Source organism: Dromaius novaehollandiae, chromosome W, assembly GCF_036370855.1.
Source record: "Dromaius novaehollandiae isolate bDroNov1 chromosome W, bDroNov1.hap1, whole genome shotgun sequence".
Lineage (NCBI taxonomy): Eukaryota > Metazoa > Chordata > Aves > Casuariiformes > Dromaiidae > Dromaius > Dromaius novaehollandiae.
This window is the reverse complement of record NC_088130.1, coordinates 13,953,813-13,981,599: the sequence shown is the minus strand read 5'-3', so window position 1 is coordinate 13,981,599 and position 27,787 is coordinate 13,953,813. Positions and strand designations below refer to the sequence as shown.

The following is a 27,787-nucleotide window of genomic DNA, read 5'->3' as shown; positions in this document are numbered from 1 at the left end:
TTGCTGTAGGGAAGAAATACCTGCAGAGGAGACTGTTTTAGTGGCTTCCTGGCAGATATTAAGAAAAATCTCACAGTGATTTTTTGATCATATTATGCATGTCTCTAAGTTGATCAAAATGTGCCACTGAAAATTTCTCAGTGTTTAGAAAGGGAGGGTCTCCAGGAGGAGTTTGTTGTGATTCACCTACAGTAGCAAAGTCAAGTTGTCCAACTTCACTTTCCTCTCTGGTCTCCAGCAGATTCACCAAGATTTGTCTTTGTGACTAATGAAGTTAAAGGAACTTTTTGTCATAAAAGAAAGGTAAGGTGTTTCCTGAACCAGTACAGACCCCCCAGTACAGACTGTCGTCAGGTTAGCCCATTCCAAAGTGAGAGTAGAAACTGCAGCTTGTTTTAGGTGGGTCTCACAAGGCACTCTGGTCCTGACCCAGCAGAGCCATTGAGTGCATAACTGAAGTCACTGGTTTACATTGCGCTCAGTGCAGTGAGAAACAGGATCTCCTGTTCTTTTGTTTTCCTGAGTTCCTCCCTGCTTCCTGGCCTCCTGTAGGCTGAGCCTCAAGGCAAGACTCAGCTCCCATCTCCTGGTCCTGACACTCTGTTGCCTCTTCCAGTTTTACTGGGGCTTTGCACTTCTGGTGTGCAACTATTCTCCCTCCAGGCAGGCTTCAGGGCATGCTGATAAATCCAGCTGCAGGTAGGAGCTACTCAAGGGATATCTAAGAGGTGAAAACATTCTTGTGAGTTAAGCAGGTGCACAGAGGAGAGGAAAGGTTGTGAGCTGGCCAGGTGCAGGGACATCACACGAGCCTTGTCCCAGCATTTCACCTTTCTCCTCCATCCTAATAGTGTCCTCAGCTTCCCACATGTGGAAGATCTTCAGTACAGGAGGAAACTCCACTTGCCAGGGCATTCTGGATCAGTTTTACACCGTGTAAAGCTGAGTTAATTGGGCAGACGATTAGGCTGATGATGTCATGGCTATAATGTAGGTATTGTGCTTGGTCTGTTACTACACACTGATGAGCTGACATTGGAACAGAAGTTGTGTAGTTTTGCATCTCCTCTCAATTTTCTTTGCTTTACATTTTGTTAAGGGTACAAAGACATCTATACAGAGAAACTATAAAGGCCAGATCTGGATTTTAAATATTTGAATATTCCAAATGTTAGGGAAAAGAATCAGTTTGGTGTTTTAGATTAAGAACGCTTAGAGGGATATTTCCTGGTCCATAATTGAAGGCAAAATGTCAGACTTGGGGATCCGGTTCTTAAAATGTGCTTTATTTAAGATACTTAGATATCCCCGATTCCTCAAGCATCTGAGCACCTCAAATCTTTAATGTATTTATTTGCACTTGCCTTGTGTGGTAGATCATTATAGTTGGTTTGGCAAGGGGAGAAAAGAGCTATTACAATTTGAAGAACTGCATTCACTTGGGACTTCGTTGCTGCAAGTCCGAGTAATGGAATATCCAACTCTTGTGTGCTTGGGTCTCAGTGTGGACTTTGTACCCCATAAGACTGGTACCTAGGCCTCCCTTACAGAGCTGAAGCATGTTTGGTTTTCACCAAATTAAGCTATTGGCCAAGAAAAATAGGTTCTTTAAGAACTACTACTCTGTGAGGCTCAGGTGCTTGTCTTCATTTAGGATTCATAATCATGAACTCTCTTCTGGAGTGAGACGCTTTCAATCATTCATTTAAAACACAAGGAGGGGCTCCTTTCTTGCAAAACGGGGCCAGGGTGGACTGCAATGACAGGCTTCTATATATAAATTTTTCAGTACTTAGAGCACTTGCCTAATGTAGGGGAGGTCCCAGTTGGGTTTCTTCTTACATATAGAGGCTTCAAACATACCTCCGACTTTCTTTCCTTGGCCACCAAAAGGAAAGCTATGACAGAACAGAGATTTGAATCTGCAGCTACCATTTTTAGGTTAGTTCTCTGATCGCTGGACTACTAGAACACAAGAAAAACTGTACTCAGTTGGACTGCAGATCCATGTAACCCACTTTCCTCTGAAGCATATGTATTCTGTCCCCTTGTATTCTCCAGTCTCCAAACTTTTTCAGCTCAGGAACTTCATGGGCTGGATATGATTGCTATGTATGTAGTAGCCCTTACTGGATTTCTCTTCCCTAAGCTTGCCTAGTCTCTCTCTGAACCAGTGTAGACTTTTAGCTGACATCATTAGCTTTTCTTCAGACTTCATCGGCTTTCAAGAATTTGCTCTGCTCCGCTACTTACATGAACAAATCACCTCTTTTGTTTATTTTGAAGCTGGGATCCTACTAGATTCATTTGTTCCCCCCTATTTCTCGTTCTGGGAGCAACAGTGAACAATTGATTTCTACTCACCCTCTCCAAGCACTCATGATTATATAGACCTCCATCATTTCACCCCTCATTTATCTCTTCCAGACTGAGTAGAGCTAGGTTACCTGGCTATTCCTTATGAGAGGCCACTCCATACCATACTTCTCCTCTAATATGCTTTTCTAAAATATGTTTCTTGAGAGTGCTATTTTCAGGAATGCAAATGATTAAAGGATATTATTTTTGCTAACCCTGCTCTGGGAAAGCTTTATTTCAAAACCAAATTAAAAGCATGTTTCCTTGCCTACAGGAAACATATTTTAGGCAGAGCTGCAGCAGGGGCAGTGCTGGAGGATTACGTATAAGTAGAAGCAAGTGTTACATCTGTGTAATCAATTACTATGGCTACTCTCCTGACCTCTTTTAGATGCATTCAGGTTAAAGTGGAGTATTCAGTGTACTGATTTATTAGAATAATTGTGGTTTATTAGAGTAATTACAAATATCTGACTGGGGTGTTGCCCTAAAATGTTTATTGATAACAGTGCCATGAATCAAATGAGAAATTCTGTCCTCAAAATTTAACTCCAGTGTTCAGCTGCTGTATAATGAGAGCATATAAGAACCTGAGTAGATAAACAGATTGATGAATTTTAGGACTGATGAATTTGAAGGCTGGCAACCTGAGGTAAATTTACATAATATTGCCTTTGTTGTCTGTGCATTTCTCTTTTGTAGGCGAACTGTCTAGTTTCTTTGAAATTAATGGCAAGACTCCTGTTGCTTTCAATGAAGCTGTGTTACCTAGCAAGGCCAGTGTGAAACAATGCTCTTACTTTATCTAAATGGCTAGCAGATCTGTGCTAAAGCTGTAGTTTTCACTGAGGAGCTCCCTTTTGCTCTCCCATTCGTTCTGACCACTTGTGTCCTACTTTCAAAAACTGAAATACAAGAAGACATTGTGTTTTTCCTCACTATTTTTGTTGATTCTATTATAACTAGTTGAAATGGTTCAAATATTCAAAAATTAGAGGAACATTTGTTTTAGGAAGGAAAAGAAAAGAGAAAAGTAATACACCACCTTTTATCATTCTGCTTTTTAGTTAAGACTAATTAAAAATGACCTCAAACATTTCTCTCCCCAAGAAAAAGAAAGAAAGAGGGAGAATGCAAGAGAAACACACTTCCAGATCTGCATACAAAATAGAACAAACAAAATATGTGCACCTTTCTGAAGTGACACGGATTCTTTCATCATTTGAGGAATTGAATCTGTCATCTTTTTCTCTAAAATATTCTTCTATGCACTGCTCTTCAAAATCATGGACTTTTTTCAGTTCATCCTCAGTTATGAAAAGTTCTGTAGAAACAATGGAAAGAATGTGAACCTGGCTAACTGCCTTAACATGTGAAATTAGCTCCACTCTTCTTACAGCAAAATTCATGGACTAAACTTTCAAAAGCAGGCTTCAAGTTTATCCGGCATTTTGATATGAAATCAGATGCATTTAATTACTGGATTAGTGGCTTCAATTATATATGCTTCTGGAGACGGCAACACTTTAACAGGCAAACACTGTGCAAACATGAATGCTTTCTGATTGCATGAGCACTAAACACAGCTGCTGGTCAGGACCTGGAGAGACAGTGGGGGCCAAAACCCACCTGTAACCTAAAACACATATAATCAAATTTGGAGGCTGTCAGGAAAGGAGTCTGGGAGCGCGGAGGGTCTGTTTGACGTTGCAGGAGCTGAGGTCTGCTGGAAGCAACAGGGGCTGGGGCAGACACAGTGAGGCCTGAGGACACAGTCTGGTTGAACTTGCATCTCCAGTGGCACATCCTGTCTCCAGCTCCCTCCTCCTAGAGAGGTGGGCTATGGCATGGGCAGAGCTGCACCTTTCCAAGCTCCCTACCTCTGGCATGTATGGTGAGGGAGCTGGAGATGCCTTCTGGTTTTGTGGCATTATGCTGGAGATGCAAGTGTGGCCAGCGCAGTGGCAGGCATGTGGAGAGAGGTTCATCCTTTGGTATGAGACAGTATTAAAAGCCATCTACCTCCAGATCCGCACTAAGTTAGGGTAACTCTGAAAAGGAAACTGGAGAGGAGGGGGAGCTAGTTAGGCTGGGAAGAGAGAGGGGGAAGAACAAGATGGGGAAGAGGGGAGAAAGCATTATCAAAATAATCTGACAGGTTTTCTGTCATGCTTATGGGAGTTCATTAAAGTGTTTGGAGACACCACTCCTCTGGTTTGAATCAGTGTCAAGGAGAGAACATGTCTACAAAATAATTACTCCACACCACCTCTCAGTTTATCTACACATCTAGGCAAAAAGTAAGCTGAGGGAAAGCATGTGCTGTTTGCTTTAAAAATAGGAATGCTACCTCTGCAATTTCAGCAATAAGACTGAAGACCTGGAAGCGTGATGGACTGTAAGAAGAATTCCAGCAAGAACAGACCATTAAGAACAACAAAACAAAACCTTTTGCTTTGAAAGAAAGAAAGAAACAAACAAACAAAAAAGCCCAAGAACAACAGAGCCATATTAATAGTCTCAAGAGAGCTGAGAGTTGGGGAATACAGGTGAAGCTAACTGGTTCACGTAATAATTTTGTAGCTCAAAGTAGTTCTCTACTGAAAAGCTTATTTAAGTACTGGACTCAGCCTCTATTCACATCAAACACTAGATATGAGCAAGGTCAGAAAAGCTAGAAAGTTCCCTTCTGCAAATTGCTCTAGGCTTACTTAATCCGTAGTCTCTCTCATCTGGGTCGCTTTCATGTTTCCGCCATCTGCAGCAGAGGTGTTGGAATATCATGGTCATATGGCTGAAAATGATTAAAGGTGGTGGGAGAACTGGTCTTTCGTGAAATGCCATGATTAGCTGATACCTTTGAAACTTCCATACTTGGTTAGATATGGATTTGACTTCAAAAAATGTATTGCTAGAAAGAGAGAAGAGGAAAAACAAATGAGATGATGGAAATGTTTTTTGGCTACTTTTCCAGAAATAGTAGGACAGCACTTCTAACCTTAACACATTAGTATGTTTCCATTATCACAAAGAAGGAAAAAGAACACATGAAATGGACAAAAGAAGTTACTATTCCTTCAGTGAAGCTCAGTGGCTCTAGCAGCCATTTCAAAGGTATGTTACTACTAATTACTCCTGCTTGGTACAGCCTTTGAGCGTTACAACAACCCAGTGACAGGAGGAATTATTTTTATTCTCATTTTCTGTATTGGGAGCAAATGATGCTATAACTGAACTTTGAATACTTGGTGTCTCTGCTTGCACTTACATTGAGTGTCTATCCCTTGGACACAAGACAATTTAAAGAACTGGGTACTTCCCTCATTGCCTGGAGACAAGCTACTGCCTTCTCACCCTCCCTTCCTCTGAAAATGGCTCTCAGCCAATGTCTTTGGCTTAGCTGCCTTCTTAGACCATGAATAACTCCCCTAAATCCATATTTAGCAATGAGCCACTCACTTGAAAACAGCAATGAGGAGGTTCACCAAAAGGATGTTTGCAACCAAGAGGTAACAGGCCATGATGGCAGGAACGATCCATGCTCCTGTCTTGCAAGGAGGCAGCTGGATTATTTTGCCATCTTCTCTGGTTTCATTTTGACCACAAGGAGCTGGGAACAAAATGCAAACAAGCAAAACAGGAATGAATCTTATTTTTTCAGTGCTTTTTACAGAACTATTTAAATATTTATGAAGGCCCTCCCCTGCCAAAACATCATCTTCCAAATAAGAGTGGCATTGATGCTCCCCCAGAGAAGTCTGCATTTGCTATCGATGGTGGTGATCAAGTGCTTGTCAGGTTTATGACAGAATTTAAGAGGTGCTGTTCATGGTGTTGAATGCTGTTTGCCATTAATCACAAAATATTCCCCTGAGAAATTTTAGGGGGCCTATCTGATGTGAGTGAGCTGCCTGTCCCGTACTGCTAAAATACCATAGTATTCTGGTAGTAATTAGTGGCTGTGCAAATACTGATGAAAATGCTTTATCCTGTGAAAAGCTAACACATCGTTTTTTTACTGGCAAAAGTATGGTCTTTTCTCATGGATAGAGAAGGATATGATAAATAAGTAAAATAAGTGCATGAAACTAAAATAAGGAATAGAAATTTATTCCTGTGCACTGCACTGCTTGGAGCCCCTCTGGAAGGTATTCATAACGACCCTCTGCTATTAAGGACTTTTGACTGCATGCCTAGAAACAATGGGGGAGATTATCAAGTCTTCACTGTACCAGGTAAAGGGACAGGTAGGCAGCAGAGCTGCCACCTGTTTCCTCCCTGAATGTTTTAGAACCGAAACAGTCTTTGTGTTAATATTGTAGATCTGAAGCAAGCAGGGATAAAACATTGCAGAATAGTTTTTGTTACTTCTTTCTTTTACATGCCTTCATGTGTTTTGGCAGAACATCTGCATTTGCAAGCGTGGGTTGAGTTTATGCCCTTCTAGCCTCAAGGTGCCCTAGCGAGACTGGTCCTAAGTCTCTAATCAGCTCTTCAAGGAAATCACTGAAGAAGCAGCTTACACATACAGTAAATTTTGCTCATCACTGCAGCTTCCCCTTGTCCCCATCAAAAAGAAAAAGAAGATTCATGTGAGGAATTTCCATGTGCTCTGCATTGGCTCAGATCTGCAGTCCGACTGATATCAATGAGCGTTTCCCACTGACTTCAAGGAGAGCATAGTTTGCCAATGCCGCATGTTTTGTGAAATCCCACCCTGTGTCAACAAATCCATGATCTATGGTACCAAGCATTATTTCTTTTCAAAATGTTCATTCTGACCTTAGTTCACAGAGCTTAGGATTCAACCGCGGGTGATTGTATTTTGAATCGTGTGATATTATGTGTCACTCGGGTATTTGTTTTTGAGCACTACATGAAGATGTTAGGCTATTACATGTAGACATAATATAGTTTCATGGGACAGAAGAGTATGTGCTACATCAGCTTCAGACAAGAATTCTCCCAAAGTGTTCAACCCACAGAAAAAAGAAGTGGCAAAGCCAAATATAAGCAATGCTACTTTTAGCAGCAACTCTGCTGAGTCTGGACCAGAAAGCTACATTGATATTAGTCTTTCCCACTTGTAAAAATACATTTTATCACTGCAAAAGGCTCAGAGCAAGCAATTCTTTATTTCTGAGAAAACGTTGCCCTTGCAGATCTTTTCAGTTAGTACTGATTTCATGCTTCCTGCACTGCTCTGGTGCAGTTTCATTTAGGCATCCCAAACGCCATTTGTGAGCTGCTGGATTTCTTGTGCTAAGTGCACTCAGCCTTCATCCAGCAGAAACAGGGACACTGGACACCTCTTGGCATCAGCCTCAAAAGCAGACTTCATGTTTCTGTTTGTGTGGAAACACTAACCTACTCACATGCTGATTCAGAGCTACAAAGTCCAACAGAATACTGCACCTAAAGCCATCATGTTTTCACCCGTAATGGAACAATCACTGTGTGAGCTGATGAAACCTGTTGCCCTTTTATGTGCTGAAGCACAGAGCAAATAGTGTCTTTTGTAGCAAAGAGAGAAATTTCTGAAAAACATACTTTAAACTATAGATCAGGGTGTGGAGGAGCTGACAGGCAGCTTGATAGAGCTGCTGGAAAGTCCCTGAAGGGTCATGAACCATGAGGAAAGAGGAAGAAGGGTGTTTGTGCAGGGTAAAAATAGGGAAGTAAAAAGCAGAGAAAGACAAAGTCAGCGTCTCACTAATCCAAACAAGGTGCCGCGTGTCCCTGTAGTTTAACCCAATTATAGAATAGAGCTAGAAGCATGAATAATGAATTTTTAGCGAATCACGAGTAAGAAAGATTACATATGAAGAATCTGTACGGGTATAAGTATATGTGTAAAATCTCAATAAAGGGTCTTCTGATTCACCCGCATCAGGAGTCCGTGCCTTAACTCTCCGTCATCAGGGAAATCAGAAGTTTAGTCCAAAGTCTGGCTACAATCCTATTATCCCATTTTTTTCTATTAAAAAAGAGAATTTCATCTAAAAAATCCTCCAGCTTTGAAAACTACCTAGGCAAAGAGGGTTTCTGCAACTTTCTTTTGGCTGCCAAACAGGATTTAGAGTATTACTAATGCACCCTCGTCAGTGTATGCCACACAGTGACGGCCAAATGAGGCTTCCTATGAAGACAAGCTCCCATAGTGTTCTGCTCTCTTCATACACAGGTATTGGCTTTTCCTGGATGTTTACCAAAGCTTTTAGCTTTTGTCAGTTCTGTTGGGGGAACAGTTTTTAAATGACAAGGGAATATTAATTTTGTGCCTTACTTTATAGGGATCTAAAACACAACTCAACCTTCAGATCTGCTCCTGCATGAGAAAAAGTGTGATGTGTGACTGAAATGCAGAAACTTGTGTTCCACTGAACATCACACCAAAAATAACATTTTACTCAAGTTTTAGATGATAAAATTAATTTTAAAGGATTTTGTTCCACTGTTAAATAAACTATTTGTTCAAAATTAATTAGTCCCAGAAAACCAGAAACTGAAATTCCTCCCTTTATTAAAAAGAACAGAGAAATCTGACAGCTGGCTAATAGTAGCAATGATATTGCTTTAGATTATTTTGCTGATGTTTAAGAAACTAGAGTTCTATTTGGCAACTTTAAATATATTTGCAGAAATACAATAATTTTTGTAGTATGTACACTAATTTCACTATGATAAACTTTTTCAAAGCACAGTTTTTGCATATTTGAAAATGCATGCTTACATCTTTTCACTTTATGGCCTTGTTTTAGCAAAGTCATGTAGACTGCTTAATTCTGGTGAAGTGTTTTGCTGAAGCAAATTCTGTTAGTTTAAGTACACGCGTATTTCACGTAATCAAAAAAACCCAGGTAGTCTGATGCCTACAGACCACTGGGTGAAGGCAGGACATTGAGTCCTGACCTCAGAAGTGCTTTGAAAGGTAATAATTGCCTGGAGTTTTAATTTCAGCTATATGTGTTAACTTCACCCGGCTTTCAGACATTGCATCCTGACATCTGTAGATGTACGTACTTTTTGCATCTTTCATTTCCTTTTTCATAATCCCCTCCTGTGCTTGTTTTCCCTTCCTGGCTCGCCTTTACAGTTTCCTGCACGGACCTTTCCTGCTGCATACCTAACCCTTCCTCTTTCCTGGCCAGCTAATCGTCAGAGACCAAACAGCAGCAACTCGCCTCTCTCTTTTGGGCCTAAAGCATCGGCAGGGCTCGGGCCTCGGGCTGTGTTTACAGGCAGAGTGTATTCCCCTGGTGCAATTACAGTCATGACATGGGCACTGCTCGTTTTTAATGGGCGTTGGGTGGAGGGCTCGGGAAACAACCCGTGCAAATTATTGTGGCATGACTCTTCCCCCAGCTACACCCTTCCAAAGGAGTTGTGGGAAATAACAGGGAGAGGAAGCCGCATAACTTGACAGCTTTGTTACCAAATAGCTTTTTGTCTTTGATGAAAACTTCTCATTTAAAAATGGATACGACTTTTACAGCATGGGTTTAATTGTTTGGAAACACAAGAAACTGCTGAACATGTACATATGATCACAACTCAAAAAACTAAGGAAACCAATATGTGAGGATCAAGTAACAAACAAACCCATCTTTTTCATTCGAGTCCGGACATCTGAAATGTGCCTTTGTCATCCTGTTTACGAATAGATGGGCGCCTTCCAATTTTGATCACCACTGAACCCAAAGGATACAAAAGCATTTGATAATTATTTAACGAAATGTCTAAACAACCTTGTGGTAACAGTTTGCCAGGCTGGTAAATATGGAAAAAAGGCTAAATGAGCTGCCTAGGGCTGTTCGCTTCTTCACTGACAGAGAAAGTACCGCAGTCTGGAACCCCCAAATCTCACACCATTGCTCTGTTCACCAGAGAAATATCTGGGAAATTGAACAGAGTCTCATTGCTTCAAGTTGCTTTAACCAAAATATTGTGACCTTAGGTATTGCGTCTTGCCCTCAGCCACGTTGAAAACATCCTTCAAACACCTCCTATCCACCGGTATTTTAATCATGTTTCATAGATATCTACGTATTCTCCTTATTCTCCCTAATGCTTGCTGCCTCCTCCTCCCCTCATTAAAAATACCATGCCAAATGCAACCTGAAATGTAAGATGAGAGGAGTGCTAGGAAGGAGACTCCCTCCCTAGCACAGGCCAAAGAAACTCTCAAAATGGTGTGTAGGCTGTGCACAAATATTATCCCTTGCCTTTGTCTAACAGTGCTAAAAATATTGCCTGTGCTGCAGAGCTGAAATACAAAAAAACACAGAAAAGCAGAGGTATGATTTATTCTGTTTTGTGCAGAGCTGCTCTGTTAGCTCTAATTCCAGTACGATCCATGCAGATGACATCCCTTATAGAAAAGTCCTATGGAGACATAAAAAGAATGAAATCCCAAGACTGTATAGAATTTAGTGTAAAATTTTCTCTTACACTAGAAAGCCGTAGAAACTCATAGGGAATTTAAATAAATTATAAGAAACCAAGAAGCTTAAAGAATTTAAATAAATATGCCCTTCATATTAATTATACTTTTCTCTTAAATTCATTAGATAGTTAAAACCTGTGCATCCTAATTTATCTTTCCTCCTATACTGGAACAAATGCATTCTGGTTACTGGGCATTGCTCCAATATAAGTGAAAGAGAAGGAGCCCCCCATCCGTTTCTCTTAAACTATATAGGACTTTCCAATAAGGGAACAGGCACAGGGAACAAACACAACTTAGACTGATCCTCAGCTTCCAGATGGCATTTGAAATACTGTCAGCTGGAAAGAAAATCCAGATGCAAATCTGACATGTGAGACACCAGGCAAATCTGAAAAACAACCCAAACCAAAAAAACAAACCCATGTTGGCTAACAGCACTCTCAGTTGCTTCACATTCTAAATATAGGAAAATGTGAAGTCTAATGCCGATTTTCTAAAGGTGACTGCCATTTCTCAAGATGCCATTTACGTCATCCGTCTGCACTTTTTGCCTAGCAAACTCACTCCCTGGAATAACCCTTCTCTCTTCAATATTTCTCATATACCTCTTTTCCCAATACTGTTCTGGAGAGGTAGATAGGTTGGTAAGGTGGAAACAACACAAAAAAGGTTTTTGCGTGTGACTACCCCGTCCTTAATTCCTTTCGCTAAAGTTGCCAGCAATACTGCCAGAGTAGGTGCGGCAAACTGAGGGAGAGATTTTATGGCAGTGCATGCCTGTCCAGCAGGGAATTCACAAAAGCAGCTTCACTGGCTGGCTGTTGCCCCACGGCTCCATCAGCCAGCACAAGGCTGAGCTGGATTAGAAGAGGCAGCCCAAAAGTGAGACAATTCCACGCACCATCACGAGTTCCCCGACCCGGACCCCCTCTTCCTCCTCCAGACAACAAGGCTGTGGTGGACTGTCAGTCTGAGAGGAACTACCTTTCAGTTTCAATTTTGGAACTGGTTTTGCTTTTTTTGTGGAATTTGCCTGAAAAGTTGAACACAGTTCTAAAAGATTTGCTCCATTTTTTTCCGACTGATCGATAGTCAGGAATCTGTAGGAATATAGTGTTTATGCACAGCACTGATAATAAAACACACCACTGAATAATGTATTCGAATTCCCAGAAGTGAGGATATAATTCTGTCCCCACTTTTGAGTTGCAGGTGAGATCACATGCCGACAGTACATTAATGCACACTCCAGTTAAAGTACATATTTTTAATATGGAATGAATACAGGCACGATGGGTAAAAAGTAAAAGTGTAGAAGACATGCATTATTTTGGAACAAGACATTTAGCTAGTGTTTCAACAGTGCAGTGTGTCGAGATAAAAATCAGAGTAGACCCACTGGATGGACAGGCTGCCAGCTGATGAGATGGATCCAGACATTGTATCTGGTCAGCCTTAATGGCATGCTTCACAAATCAACAGAAAGTGAAAGAAAAGAAAAGAAAAATAAGTCAGAAATTTTAGAGTAACATACACTATTTGTACATTTCTCAAACACACTAGGATAATCTCCAGGAGAATAGCTCAAAGGTATATGCATTTCTAAGACCAGCGCTTTTGCTGAATCCCAAACTTGCGAATAATATAGAAATATGAAACACCAGCACTTTAAAGAAAACCACAAAGAAACCCTTTTGGTTTGCTAGACAAACAAACAAACAAACAAACCAACCCCCTCTCCGAGCTATGAAGTTCAACTGCAGTGTAGACTTAGCATAACAATTTCAGAACGTTTATCATATTTGAGAAAGTACAAACGCTCTGTAGCACTCTAAGAAGAAGACAGCGGCTGATTTAGCTTAGAACAACTTAGAAAATACATGACAGTAAATTTCCAAATAGTGAAAAAAGGTAAGTATCTTAGTAAAACCTTTTGGCTGCCAATCAGGTCATTTTGATTGTATAGCAAAGTCACCAACCATTTGCTCATGCTCCCAGTCTATTCCAGAGGTAACATTTTTGAGACAACTGAGTCTCAGACAGACATGACATATTGCACGTAATTTGTGCTGAAAGAGTGGCAGATTCTAATTCCCTGCATCATCTGTCTCTCAGGAAGGAGGAACTAGGTGTTGCTTCTCATTTTGGCATCACCACTTTTGAAGCAACTCCTGGTTTCCTCGGCTCAGACAGAACAACATGTCCACACTTATAGCTGGGGTTGAAACTGTCAGGAATTTTGCTTTCCCTAAGCCTCAGAGTAATTACCCTGCATCTTTTTGCAAGGTTTAAATGTTGGGCATCTGAATAACACACAAGATCACCCCTAAATCCTTATGCAAGGCATGGAGCCTGCCACCCTCCTGTCATACTCAAAAAGCCGTGCTCCATTCAAAAACACTTATTTGTGAGGTTTCAGGGTTCTAAACTACAATCAGCACTTCATTAAAATAAATATACCAAGAACTTCTTATTCAGCCAATTGCCACATTTGTTGCACTATGGTAGTTATTTAGTACAACATCAATAAATGGCCACTTGTAGAGGGACAGACAGAATTCTGCTTGTGGAAAGGAGTCATAGGTTAAAGGGATAAACCTTTATCCCTCTATCATGGCTTTGGAATAAGATGAATTTTTAACCCTTCCCCCAACTCTTATGACTTTGGAATGAAATGCATTTTCAAAAATAAAAGAAAAGGAAAAAAAAAGGGATCAGGTGAAAAGCTAAACTCAAGGAGAAGCTTTATGCTTTTAGGGAATTGCTTACTTCCTTGCCTGCCATGCTGCCTCTGAGAACAAAGTGGAGAGGTAATCATGGAAAAGAGATTTATTTGCATCCACAGTACTGATTCTGTGCTCACCCAGGAAGAAGAAATACAACTGGCACTGCTGAAATATCTGTCATATGATATATATATGTCTGTCCATCTGAAACTCCTTAAGTGTGTGTGTGTATGGGATTTCACGGTGATACGACTACATGTATTATTCTCTGGACCTAATCAGTCCTAACCAATCCTTTCTTTCCATTCAAACTTTTTCAGTGCTGAACAAGCAGAAGATAAATTATGAAAACACTGTCCTCTCCTAGGGCAGTACATAGGATAAAAAGGAATAACCTAAGTTTAGGTTTAACAGATTCTACCTACCACTGGAAGAGATACTCACTTGTATATGCTGCCAAGACCAATGCACATTTAAGTAGAAATTATGAACATCATTTATACATCAGGGTTTGTTAAAGATAGGCTATCTGTGATTCTTACTCTGTTCCGTTCCTCATACCACATCATTTTGCATGACCACCTATCTTCTTTGGCATAATGCACCAGGTGGCACCAGGAGGTTTAATTTAAATAGAAAAACTGGCATTTTCCTGATCACCAGCCAAATGAATCCTGAGGAGATAGTATATGAAATCCTGGCTTTCGTTCTGTTTGCACTGACGTGAGCGTGCTCTTGCCTTCCAATAAATAAATAAAGCAAAATTCTAATAATGGGCCTACTGTCCCCAAAGAAGTGCATCACATGGTTTAGCATAAGGGTGGTGGCAGTGAGCAAGTTAGGGAGAAAAGAAAACACAATGGATTAGATCCTCATGAAGTGGAGGAGCTGAAGGTCTAACCCAATATTATCAGACTCAATATTCAGCATGAAGTTAGGTCCAAAGCATTTAGGTCCAAAATCAAACCAATGGATGAAAGAAAAAAAATGACTTTTCGTGTCCCAGATATACCAAAGAACTCATCATGGATACCTGGGAGGGTATCTCCATCACCCAACTGGTAAAAAGAACCATTTAGAAAGTTATTTATATGCAAGGTAAATTTAGCACTACAGATTTCTGATTAAATAATTGGAAAGTGATGCCAGAAACACCTTCTAAAATTGGTACCCCAATATTAGCAATAGAAATATTTTTGTGACCGTTCTCTGTGATGGAGGAGTCCTCTATCCTGAGCCATTTATTGAGAACACGCACATGATCTAGTAAGACATCATCTGATCAAAGTTGGATACCTGACTTTGGAGTACGAGAATCATAAACTTGCTTACGGTCTATCTGGTCTGCAAACACTTCCCCATAGATCATCCAATAAGGCATGTAAAAAATGTTTTTCGCCAGCTTCCACGAAGGCTCCTCATTGGGGAAGAGAATAGCCTGTCTCGCAACACCAAAGCTCATCAGAACCACCAACATGATGATGACAAAATACATCATGTCTATCATCTGAAAGTCATGAGAGGGAAAGAGAGGGAGAGACAGAGATAGAAGGGACAAGAATTAGAGAAATTTATTTGTCAACATTTTTGTCATTCTATACTGCAAAAAGTTTGTAAACCGTAGAATTTTCAAAAACAACTTCTGAAAATACACTCTCAATTTTACACATAACAAATTTCATTTTCAAAGGAGGGAAGTGGTATTATTGTGTCCTTGGTTTTCCTCAGTCTAGCTTTTAAGAACAATTTCAATGGTATGAATAGGCTTGAAAATACAAACTACCATCTGGTCACACTGGTTGCCTTAACAGCAGTATGGGTTCACTGGCATCAGCAGCCCAGTCTGGGCAAAGGTCACAAGATGATGTATTGTTTTTAGGCGCCTAATGGCAACTGTACCAAAACAAAAGAGCTGACATGAATTATTTTGTTCACTAGTACTCATTGTCTTGGAGCAAAGGAAGGAAGCTGCATCTAACATAAGGAATAACGGGTGGCAGAACAGCCTGTTATTGCAACATAAGGGACACCACAGTGGTAACCAGTGAGAAAGAAAAGCTGTGATACTGGCTGGACTAGAAATCAGCCTGGTGGGGGAGTTTGACAAAGGCCATATTTAAAAAAAGTAAAATGCAGATAACGCAGGCATTCAGCCTATTCTTCTCCATTGTTGAATGGCTCATTAGCATTTGCACAACTTTAATTAGTGCCTGCAAACGATGTCTACCCATTCAAAATGTTCCTGAAAAAAGTGGGACAGCAGTCCTAGGAGGTACTGAACAGCGGCTGAAGATAAGAACAGGAGCTGTGCTAGCAGTGTGAGTGAGACCCTCAAGAGAGCAGAGCAAAGCAGAAACCTTGGACATCAAACAGATCTAGCACAGATGCTTTATAACCCAAAATGATTGTGAAAAAAATGGTAGTCCTGTAAGGTCTCTTGTAAGATCCCATTAAACATTTTATTTATTATGACCTTTAGTTATACTTCCGCTCAGCTAGAGAAGTAACTTATGTCTCTGGCCAATACTCAGCCTAAGAGTAGCTCTAAGATTTTTTGAATTTTAATCTTTACAGATTTCTTTTCTCTGCATTTTCTGGCTCAGCCGCATTCAGTGCAAGGGGCGGGCTGTGCGGGTGTACGACCAATGTGCCCCCGAAGTCAGGACCATATAGCTCCATAGGCTACGTGCCACAGCTCAGGAGCAGGGCTGCCCGTGACAAGAGCTGAGGGAAGAGGGGACCCATGTGCAGCAGGTGGATCTGCCATCGCTCCTGGGGTTCTTCAGCTTCAAAGCATGAGGAGAGACATGAGGTCAAAATAACACTGGGACACTATGTGCTGGAGAAAAGAGAGGGGCACAGAGGGGCAAACAGAAAAGGATATTCTCACACTTACTGGGAGAGAGGCCGTAAGGGAAAGAGACCTGTGGGGCAGGGCCCTGGTGGGAGAGTCCTGAGGAGCTGGAAAGAAGGAACTAGGGACAGGTGAAAAAGAGCGGGGGAAAATGAAAATCTTGAGGTACATCAAAAATGCAGGAAAGAAAGAAAAAAAACCTGGGGACATGGGATAGGAAAATACATGTCATAAAGCATTAAAAATGGACAAGTAAATCATGAACATTCCTATGTTGTTCAGGGTATTAATCTCTTGAGAAAACCTGGCTGAAGAGGAAATCCAGATCATTATGTCTCAGAGAGCATCCTGAAATGGGGAATCTGCATAATCGCACTCTGGTTCTTACTGCTTTTAGAGAAGAAACTTAGAGATGAAACCCATATCCTCTTTCCTCCTCTGATAAAAATTTGATTTCAGATAGAAATATATAATATGTTATAATGTAATATAATACAATATAAATACATTTCATGCAAACAAATAAGCATAATGAGCATTTCATGGTAATTTAAGATAATTTCTTAAAAGCTTCCAGTATTTTTAATCAGGAATGACATAGGTTTGAACTCATTTTGGAAGAAATAAAAATTTCAGTGTTGACCTCTATTCAAGCAGCATATCAGCTTTTCACTCCTTCGGTTTGCTCTCTTTCTAAAACCTCAGTAGCTTGGCTGAAATCTGGTGAAAGAGATGAGTGCCTTTCCACTGACTTTAATGGGCAGTGTGTCAGGTCCTTTGGCCTGCAAGGCCAAATTACAATCTCTATTTTAACAAGGTTATGACCATTTCAGTCATTCCAAAGAACTCTTCAGTAACTGATGTAAAAAAGTGATAAAGCAGGGATGGCTTAGTGTAGTTATATAAACTAGTTGGCTCCATTGCTCATTTTGGATTGCAGGGAAACTAAGAAAATGTAGACATTCCTGCACAGGAGGGGAGCTGATACACTTCTGACCCTCTTGATGTGCCACAGGGATTTCATTCCATTCCCAAATGGAAAGGGTGTAATTCTGCCCTTGCGCAGCGATCAGAAAGCACATTATGATAAGCACAGTGTGGTACTGAAATTAGCTGATAATAGTAAACTAGCCATTCTGCTTCTTACTCCTCATCTCTCCACCTTTACTTTAGCCCATTGCCTTTGAACCTCACAAGCCCCTCCTTTAATTTCACAGGAATATTTGCTCACAGGGCCCAAAGGCAACACTTATTATTACAGCAATTTTGTTGGATGCAACATAGACACAGGTGAAGCGAGAGACTCATAACACTGGAAGGCTGGAGAGATTCATCTTTTGCCTCCTGAGTCTAAAACCTGTAAAAGCTCTATATAAAAGCCAATGCTATGGACTGCATTAAACATGGCCTGTTGAAGACCCCAGGCGCTATGATGGGCTTACTCTGTAGAAATAGGTGTAATCATCTCGATCCCCTCCACTGCGCTCTATGGTACTTGCAAGACCACAGAATCAAAAGGAGAGATCCCAAGGAGCTGAAGGAGAAAGTGATTTAAACAAAAATACACAGGGGAGCCCACTGCAGCCCAGAGCAAGCAGGTGCAACTCCCAGGGAAGGCTGTGCATGATCATGCACCGATATAAATGGGGTGGCTGTTACACATGGGGATTAGCTGGACAGAAAACAGATGCGAGAGGCAAATTTATGTAACTCACACCGGCTGGGCATTCCACGTGTGGGCAAAATGGATGTGTCAGAGTTGCTGAGTGCATGGAAAGTTGGATGAGGTATGAAAATCAAATAACAGGAAGACATAAAATAAAACAACTTCCCTCCTTTAACAGATGCCCACACCTTCAGAGTACTGTGGTAGCTAAATTCAACCCCTCTGAGTGGGTGCCAAGCCCACAGAGGCTAGTGATTTTCCTGCATTTGTTTTCCACAGAACATAGAAGTGGAGTGAGGCTTAATTCATTGTACACATGTGAGGATGCCAAAGTGATGGAAATTATATTATTTGCTGCTTTCAACCATTTCCTTTCTGCGTTGACCCCAGGAGAAAAATATATGACAGTTTATACTACTGCTGAAGCTGGGCTCCTATCAGTCCTCCATAACACTAACAACTAGAATTTTGTTTATGCATGGCCAATTTGTTTATTATTGGTTTTCATTATTTCATTATTTGTATATTGTGGGTTTTCAGACTGCCTTTGTTGGCACCACAGCTTTTCGTCCACTGCATCTGTGAAAAACACAGCAGAATATGAAGGTAGTTGTTTTTTCAAAGTTTTTTAGGCTATGGATTGCATAAGCCCGAGTGGCAACCCAGCTCCCCTGATGGAAGGACATGGCCCAGGTGGGACAGCAAAGGAAGAGATGATAATGCAGTGGTTTCTCTTTGATCTTTGCTCCTTCCCCTTGTCCTGCCATCCTTTTCCAGTAACCTACAGCATGAATTGCCGAGTGTTTTCTCTGCTGTACTCTGGAGTGCTGCAAAAATCCCTCACATCAACATCTTGCTGGTTTCCTTGAAGGAAGACATCAAAATCCTGTTTGCAGGAAATAAACATTTAACGACCCCTTTCTTTTGTGCTTTGCCTCTATCTCTTTTTGTTTTTAGGTTAACTGTTCTTTCTTTTTCATTCTCAGCCAAGAGCTTGGAGTTGAAAGCTCGCACGCTGAAGGGGGAAGTCACACTGGTGGGTAGGGGGGGCCTGGATTTTGCATTTTGATTTTATAGATTTGACATTACCTGCTTAGAATCACCAGGCTTGTTGTGACTAACATAACATCAGGGAGGGATCCTAGTCCACGTACACTCTCTTTTCCTATAACTGTGAAGAAGGGGAGTGGCTGCGTTTTTACCTTATGGACCATGGTAAGCCAAACTACACTGTAGAGGCTATTTGGACTCACTGATTATTGTCCATGTATAAAGCACACAACAGTAATATTCGTATTTGGAAAGTTTAGTATTCAGTTTGCTTGTTTTTACTGAATGCCAGCCTCATAGGTAATTTCATCTTGATTTTTAAAAATAAATCTTAAAGCTCAGAATGCATGAAGTAGCTACGATTTACACAATAAAGGCTGGATAGCTGTATATAAAACATCAGCATGTGAATTAAGTACATGTGCAGGTAAGAGACTAGCTGGTACTCAAATACCAGGACACATGCATGCACCTCTGTAAACTCAGCCATTTTATTTAGCTCCTACAAGCAAAATGGTGCCTTAATGCAACATTTCTCCTGAACTGTGAAGAGAAAAGCTAAGGCGCTCAGAATTGTACATCTGGCAGCAAACACCTCTCAGTCCTTTTTGTACGCATTTACTTCTATGCAAGCTATTTACATCTCTGCCATATCATGTGCATGTAACGTGACCGAGGGGCAGAGGCTGCACATATGCAAATGGGTTTCCAACCTCACAAGGACACTATTGGACCAAGGCATTGAAAGAACACGTGGCCATCAGGCAAACTATAAAAAGGTCACGGTTTAAATCATGACTGCTACGGTTTTGAACATACCATCCCTATTACAGTGTGCTTTCTTTGAGGGTCTCAAGGTACTGAACACTTCTTGTTACCTAAACAGACCGCCTCCTTTGCAACTAGCCAAGAATTATCACCCTCTGTATTTACTGCAAATAAGGCTCAGAGGTGTAGGACAGTTCTGCTGTTAAAGAGCAATCTCAGAGGGAGACAAGAAGTGTAACATGAGAGGGATATTCTAATCCCCATCACTGGGGGACATGCAGAGGATTTGGTTCAGTAAGGCACTGATTTCTAGGTTACACGAAAACACTAATCTATAAGGAAATATGAATAAATCTGCAGTGATTTCACTGGCCAAACTGAAGATATGGAGTCAAGAACATGCTAACAAAACATAGAAGGAATGCACCAGCTTCTCTTACCATTTTCCCAATCATCATAACATATGGTCCCAAATACTTGTTTACTCCGAAGATGTCTAACAACCGTATATACCAGTAAATGATGTTAACACAGTATATCACTCGGCCGTCGCTCCGGAGAGGCAGATCTTGCAGACGGAGCACCATCCCGACGGAGAACAGGAGAATCGCTATGAGATCAGTGACATTCCAGTACTCCTGGAGCCAAACTTTTACTTTCTGTAACAGTTTCCCGGGCTCCGACATCAATATCTGAAGGACATAGGACATGGAGAGAAAAAGAGCTGAGCTGCCTTAATTTAAGCCTGAAGTAAATCTATAATAAACAGATATATACCATACAGGCCAAAAGCAAAGCTGATAGACTCCTGTCATATAAATACTTTATGTACTCTCTGATTTTCTTGAGAAATCTTCCATTTCAGCCATCTTATTCTGTATCTATGTGCGAGATTCTTAAAAAGAAGAAAAAGAAAACTCTCTCGCTCACTCTGAAATCCTTGTGAAATTAGAAGAAATGCAGTAAAGAAATGCAGTAATTTCTTTTTATTTTCCAAATTGTCTGACTCTGCTTAGAATTTTGGAATAGAATGAAAAAGATGGAAAGATAGTTAATCAAGGAATTCACATTTAAATAAGCTATAAAGTGTTTTAAAATGTGTATCGAAGTGCCAGGAAATATCTAATGACCATAAAGACCCTGATTTAGCATTTAATCCAGAAAAGACCAGCTACTACTTGGACCTGCTTTTAGAAATTCAGTCCCACAGCTGGGAAGACAATTCATAAAAATAATTAATCTTACCTTATGAATTTATCATCATTCTATTCGCAAGATCATTTGGGAGAGCTGATTGTTTTCCTGAATTACTGTTGAAACTATTCCTCAAGTGATTTCTATGAATAATTCCTAGCTTTTAGTTAGTTAACAAGCTATTTGTTTTTAGTTTTCTATATTTAGCTTGAGAGCGTTTGAGCAGACTCATACAGTTCCTTAAAAAGACGAATGCAATTCTTACAATTTTCTTATAATTTATTCTCAGAATGAATTTCAGGCTCATCTTCTATGAACAATCTCCAACATCCGCTGAGAAATCCATCCCCACAAATGTTCTTGATAAACTTTTGTGGAAAGGACAATTTGTGGGGGAGTGATTAGATAAAAATGGCATACACATGACTCCTGCCAGCAGTCTCCCACCTACCGAGCCAGCGGCGCTTCATCTCCGTCAGTGCTGCAGAGCCCTCGTGTGGCTCCCGTCTCGATTTCCCTCTTCCTTTCGGGTAGTGAAATAGGCCACGCAATTAATGTCTTTCTCCCTCTCGGTACCTCTGCTCCTCTTATTTATAATGTAGAGTTTATGGCACAGCGTTTGACACCTATCTTTGAAGTCTAATCGGCTGTTTCGAGATCATTTTTCCTCTAGCCCTCAAAAGCATTTAAAAGCACATTTGCTGCGGAGAATGCATACATAGATGGCACCAAACTCAGCCCAGGGGTACGAACGTGCTGCTACAGCTGAGGTCAACGGGAGTGGCGCTCACTCACATCGGGGCTGAATTTGGCCTCTGGGGTCATTGCCGAATAAATGCGTATTTGGCCAAGTGAAAAGCGCACCGCTGGGAGAGACCGCGAGGGGCAGGGGATGGCACAGCAGCTCCACGCTGCATGCAGGCTGAGTGCCACCTTAAATCGTCTCTTTTTGTTCAACATGCTCTAGCATCTTTAGGGAGACGCGTGCGATTACTTGACGTAATTAGCAAGAAATTTCAAGATAAAAAAGGGGGAAAACCTACTAGAAGTGTGTTGCAATACTCAATATGGATCCAAATTTCCCCACAGTTAGGCCTGTTTTTATTTAAAGCCTTTGTTCAGCATAGTTGGGACAGACAGAACGGCTGTAAATTTTGAAGGACTTCTATTTGGGGGAGGAGGAGTAAAACATGGCATTCTGGCTGGCATCCCATCTCCATCTCAATTCCATATACCCTTTCTCCTTTCCCTCTCCCTAAAAATGTACTTCAGCTGCCTGGCCACACTTCAAGGAATATGGCAAAGCTTTAAGATAAGTCAGAAGACCACCATATACTTATGAGCACTATTAAACTTGCATCATGGGGAAATCTGAACAGAGAAATTCCATGGGAGAGAGGTTTTTATGCAGAGGAGGAAAGAGAGATTCTTGGTTTTAAAGTGGAGGAAGATACAATCTTTAACTGTGTGTTTTTAACAACCCATCTGCTTTTTTGCAAAAAAAGCAATTTTATGATAAGCCCATCCATCAAAAAAATACCTGGAGAAAAATAATAAAACCAGATATTAAAATGAAAAAAGCATTTATTTCCTTTTCCACTCTGTCCATCTGGTTGGGTTGATTTTACCTCTCTCATCTTCTCTATTCCCAGCGTGAAAATGTACGAGATGACAATCCATTCCTGTGTTGATGGCCAGCGATCCATCTTCACTAACACTATATAATTGAACAGCATCAAGTACCCTATATATGCCAGCTGTAAGGAAACAAAAAGAATATCAGCAGTCACTACATTTATGCAGCTCAGGCAGTTTCTCAGCTGTGGTTTGATATTCCTAATTCCAGTGTAACTGGAATTATAAAGACAGAAGAACAACGAGACAGTGCTCTGGGTCCTGTGGAAAAGCTCGCATTAAATCACACACACAGAGTGGAATCTGCAAAATAAACGCCTTAATCTCCTCTCCCCCACCTACCTCTGCCTCCCCAACAAACCTGCATTAACGCAGCCCCCCTGGATTATCCTACAGTGGTGGGAACTCTGATACCTCAATGCCAACTACCACATGCTGACTATTTAAGTCACCTACGTGCATATTTCTCCCTAGCCCACTTCTAACACCTTTTACTCCTCTAACACTCCCCCTCCTTGCTTTTTATCCTTGTTCATCTAACCTGGGCTCACTCTGACCTTCCATGCCTTTTTTGCACAGTCCCTGTCCAAAGCCTAGAAAGTCCTAGGTGTTGCTAACGATCTCCCTACCCAGCGTAGCATTGACTTAACCTATACCATGACTCCTTCCCTAAACACTGCTACTCCTACTGATCTTACTGCTGCAAGTAGCCATACATTCTCATCTGCTATTTTTTGCAGGCTTTTAAGTACAACCATTTTGCTTCTCCTTCTCCATCTGCCTTCTGCCCTAATCTTTGACACAGTGAAAAGTGTGGATTATGTTTTTCATTTCTTTTTCCTTTCTTTCTACATGCCCAGTCTAATCAAATGGTCAATCAAAAAAAAAAAAAAAAAAAAAAGGCAAAGCGCATCATCAAATTCGCAAATTCAGAGAAGCTCTGGTGCCACAGTGGCCTGAGTGGCAAGAGTGAGTGGCTGTGGCTGGGCTTTGTGGTAGCCAGCATCTAACTGTGATTGCTTCACCTTTCAACAGCTGTTCTACACGAAAATGTGTCTTAAGCAAATTCAGATCAGAGAAAATATAATTCAATCCTGTGCACAGACATTCTGATCATAGCCTCCACTGATGGAGAAAGCTTTTTGAATACATTTATATTTGAATACATCTATATTTCAAACAGAAATTTTTCTCTTATGCATTTTACTTACACCTATTTGTTTACTCAGTATCGGACTCAAGATATTGCAATTGTAGAGGGTCTTGGGACTTTGGAGTAGGATTTTTCCAGTGTTCAGCACCTCACAGAACAGGATTTATAGTCTTGTTCTATATGTTAGAAAAAAATATTTCTGCACTGTGTAAAAGCCACAGGATTCTGGCTTCCCTTTCAGTTGCTGGTTTGAAGGATACTCAAGAGAATTCTTTAAATTGCCCATAACTATCAGCACAGATAAGAGACACAGTTGAATCACTGCTTCTCGTCTACTTAAAAGGGAGGAGGCAATGATCTCATTTGTCTTTAGGTGCGTGCATGACGATGGATTGCAATGCCCAGGTCTAGAGCTACCTTGGTCTTCCCTGAACACTCCTGAAGGAAACAGGGAGCAATATTGACTTATGTCAGCATCTAGGGCATCACATGAGGCAGCCGAAACCCTGGCTGGATACACACCTCCCCAGCTGAAGGAGCACCTTCTACCACACTGCAAAAAGCCAAGCGACAGTGTCACCTAATGTCCCTCTTGGTATGTGTTTATTAGATCTCATTAAAAACTAATTAGTAGCAAATCTTACTGATTTATTTTGAGTCATAAACTTTTAGTGAACTTCTGTGGTTAGTGTGGCAAAAGAACAGGGACATTAAAACAATAGCAACCATAAGACCCTTATGTAACTAGGGGCCTTTATTTTTTCTTAATTTTCTCCTGACATTTTCTCGGCCCAAATTTACTGAAAATTACCGAAAATTTTCACCTGGCAAAACGAGATCGCATCTTGATTTAAGAATCGAATGGTGCTGCAGCTGCGCCCCTGTCGTCCGAGAGACGAGCCCTGCAGGCCGCCGGTGACGCCCTCTCTTTCCCTCCTGGAGCCTGTGGCGCTGCCCTCCCAGGCGCGCGTCCTGCTCCCGCACCACTGTCAGACCTCAGCGCAGCTGCCAACGCTGGCACACAAGTTTCTTCAGAAGTGCTGCTACACAAGTAGCTGAACACGCTGCTTTCATGCTTTTGCGCGGCTTGGTGGCGAGCCAGGGGCTGCTCCTCCCGCGCTTGAAGGCAGCACCTGAAGAAACGAAGCACAGGGCGGCCTGCTAGGCTGGGTTACTGCCTATGCCCTATGGCTGCTGTCCCACTCTGTACAGAATACTTAAACACTCATTAAGGCAAGGGGCGAGCCTGGAAATCGTACCGGTAGGAGAGTGCTTCAACAGCAAGACTATCTTCCCCTCTCCTCACTGCCTGCCATAATGAAATGATCATAGAGTGAAGTGGTCCCAAAATGAAAAGCTTATGGCAAAGCCACTGTGATGCTTAGAAGATGGCTCTTAACGGGGTCCAATTCCCTCCATAGGTCCTCCCCGGAGGAGGAAGTAGAAATGTGGCCTCTTACACCTTACGTCTTGCGCTGAGGCTAGCACTTCAACCAACAGTTAGCAGTTAAAAGGGGAAGGCCACCCTCTTCACTAGCAGTCTGTGAGGTGAGACCTTCCAGGCATGGATTTCCACACAAGAGCCACAAAACAAAACCAAGTAAATAGGTTCTGAAACTAATGGATGTCCAGAGTGAAAGGCAAAAGTTTTGTTAGTGAGAAAAGGCTGTTTATTTTGACACCTCTGCTGAGCCAAAATATTACTTACTCAAACATCCCTGCATTTAGCTCACTCCTCTGTATTTTAAGAGTGAAGGTGGATATAGATACAGAATAACAGCGGATAGGAGGATATAGAATAATCAAGTGCTTTTAATTTATGTACAATAGCTATGGACAAATTTCTTGCATTGCAGACTGTGGAGTGTAGAATTTGGGGGATTTCTTTTGACAGCTATGATTACTGCTTCCATCTGTGTGCTTCTGAAAAGTGAGACAGACTGTTCAATTTTAACCCTCATCTAAAAGTTGCTTTCCCTGTTTTCTCCAGGAGTTCCTCAATATATCCAACTGGCCAACCACTGCAGCCAGGATCCACCTTAATTTGCTCTTGAAGCTCAATGTAGCCAAGATCCAGATTTAATAAGTGACCTTGATTGAGACCTGCCTTAGGACATAAAACTGTAGAAACAGGTCTAAATGGAAATGCAGTATTGATCTCTCTCTCCCATTTCAGAATTGAACTAACGGAGAGCCAGGATGCTTCTTTCTGCTTATAGTGGAAAGACTTTTCTGGTTATGTATAATGCATTTTGCAATTGATAATGATACTAGACTGCTGATGAGCAGTTTCTAGACTCATCAGCCTGATGAACTTGTATTGGCTACAGTTCAGCAAGTAGTAATTCCAAGTTGCCAAACTGGAGCTATTTGCTAGCATAAGCTGTCCACCACAATTTAGTCTCTGTTGATGTGGGTTGTTCCTGCTGTCTGTAGATGTATTGTCCACATCTCAGAAAGGTAGTTTCTTCATTAAGAAGTCATCTACAGAAGGAGGGAGAGAAGTACATTCTTCGTGATTGCTGAAGCTGGGCTGCTTTGCATTCAGCAGAATGATAGAAAATATAGCTGGGAAGGATGACAAGAAATCATCTGGCCAATTCAATGGTGCCAAAGCAGGATCAATTATACTGTACCATACTGGACATATATTTTGATAAGATAGATTTAGAAATCACTAATAATTGAAAATCTACCATCTCCTTACACAATTTATGGCAGTATTTCTCAGAGCTACCCTGTTAGCAACTGTTCCCTAACGTCCAGACTAGAACTGCCTTGCTGCAATTTAATTCATTTCTTTTTGTCCTGATCATTAAGGATTTTGAGAATATTCCATTTTGTTCCTCTTTGCAGCTACATGTGCATATTTGAAGACTATTAAATCCTTTCTTCAGAGTTCATTTTTCCAGAGAAAATAACCTCATGTCCTTAAATATTTCCCCATAAGTCACGTTTTATAGATGTCTAGAAACATTTTTCTTATTCTCTTTTGGGTCTTTCAAACCAGTGGACATCTGTCACATGATGTAGAAGCTAGGGTATAATATTCCAGCCAAGGTTTAACTAGTGCCAAACAGACAGAAAATATTACTTTCTGTGTTCATTTTGCATTTTCATCCCATCCTTCTACATTCTAGTGTCATTTGCAGATTTAAGAACTGGTCTCTATTCCATCCTCCAAGTTGTGAATGAAGATATCAGATAGTACCTGATGTAGCAGAGACCCTAGTGGAACCCTTTCTAATACCTGTTTCCAGCTTGATAATGAATAATTAATAACTGCTTTTGAGGACCAATTGCCAAAAAGCTTTGTATCCACATAATAACTGTTTAATATAGCAGCTATTAATTTATCAGTCAAAATATCTATTAAAGTTTTTGACACGGTCTTACCTAAGTCAAAATATAAGACATGAGTTGCTTTCTGCCCCATCTGCAAGGCCTGTTTCTTTTTAATGCAGGAAATTAGACTGTCTTGACATAATTTGTCCCTGAAAAATCCATACTGGCTGCTACTTGTATCTTTGGTTTTCAACAGGTAGTTACACAAACACTTCGTCTGAGAGACACTCTGCAGATTAGCTGAACAGAACAAAGCAAAAACGTTCCAAGAAAAAATTTGCTTTATCTGTTTCTTATTTTCATCAGTTACTGTCCAATCTGATATCCTGATTCAGACCAGCCTTCCACTCGGCTTAGCAGTGAATTCCATGGGAGCACTTGCTGACAGCAAACTACCACTTACTTACTGCTGTAGCTGAAGAAAACATACACAGTGGTTCATATTTTAACCATTAATTTCCAGAATGAAGCAGTAGTATTTAAAGCTCTTAGACAGGTCTGCAAGTGCTACCTAACCTCCACAAATGATGTTTATGAAAATATTTATGGAGAAGCGCTCCAGTGTTTGCAGATACAGACTTTCAAAGAA

The 27,787-nt window shown here is 40.9% G+C and overlaps 1 protein-coding gene across 2 annotated transcripts in view; it reads right to left on the bottom strand.

Annotated features, from left to right (window-relative positions):
- Positions 1-27,787, bottom strand: part of LOC135323498 (transient receptor potential cation channel subfamily M member 3-like) — a 285,214-nt gene that overhangs the window by 7,873 nt on the left and 249,554 nt on the right. For both annotated transcript variants that reach the window (XM_064499862.1, XM_064499864.1), the window contains 6 exons: positions 22,694-22,822; positions 20,312-20,563; positions 14,866-15,040; positions 5,818-5,968; positions 5,070-5,269; positions 3,550-3,682 (listed from right to left, as the gene is read on the bottom strand). In XM_064499862.1, coding sequence (XP_064355932.1) covers positions 3,550-3,682; positions 5,070-5,269; positions 5,818-5,968; positions 14,866-15,040; positions 20,312-20,563; positions 22,694-22,822 — 1,040 coding nt within the window. The remainder of the gene's footprint in view (positions 1-3,549; positions 3,683-5,069; positions 5,270-5,817; positions 5,969-14,865; positions 15,041-20,311; positions 20,564-22,693; positions 22,823-27,787) is intronic.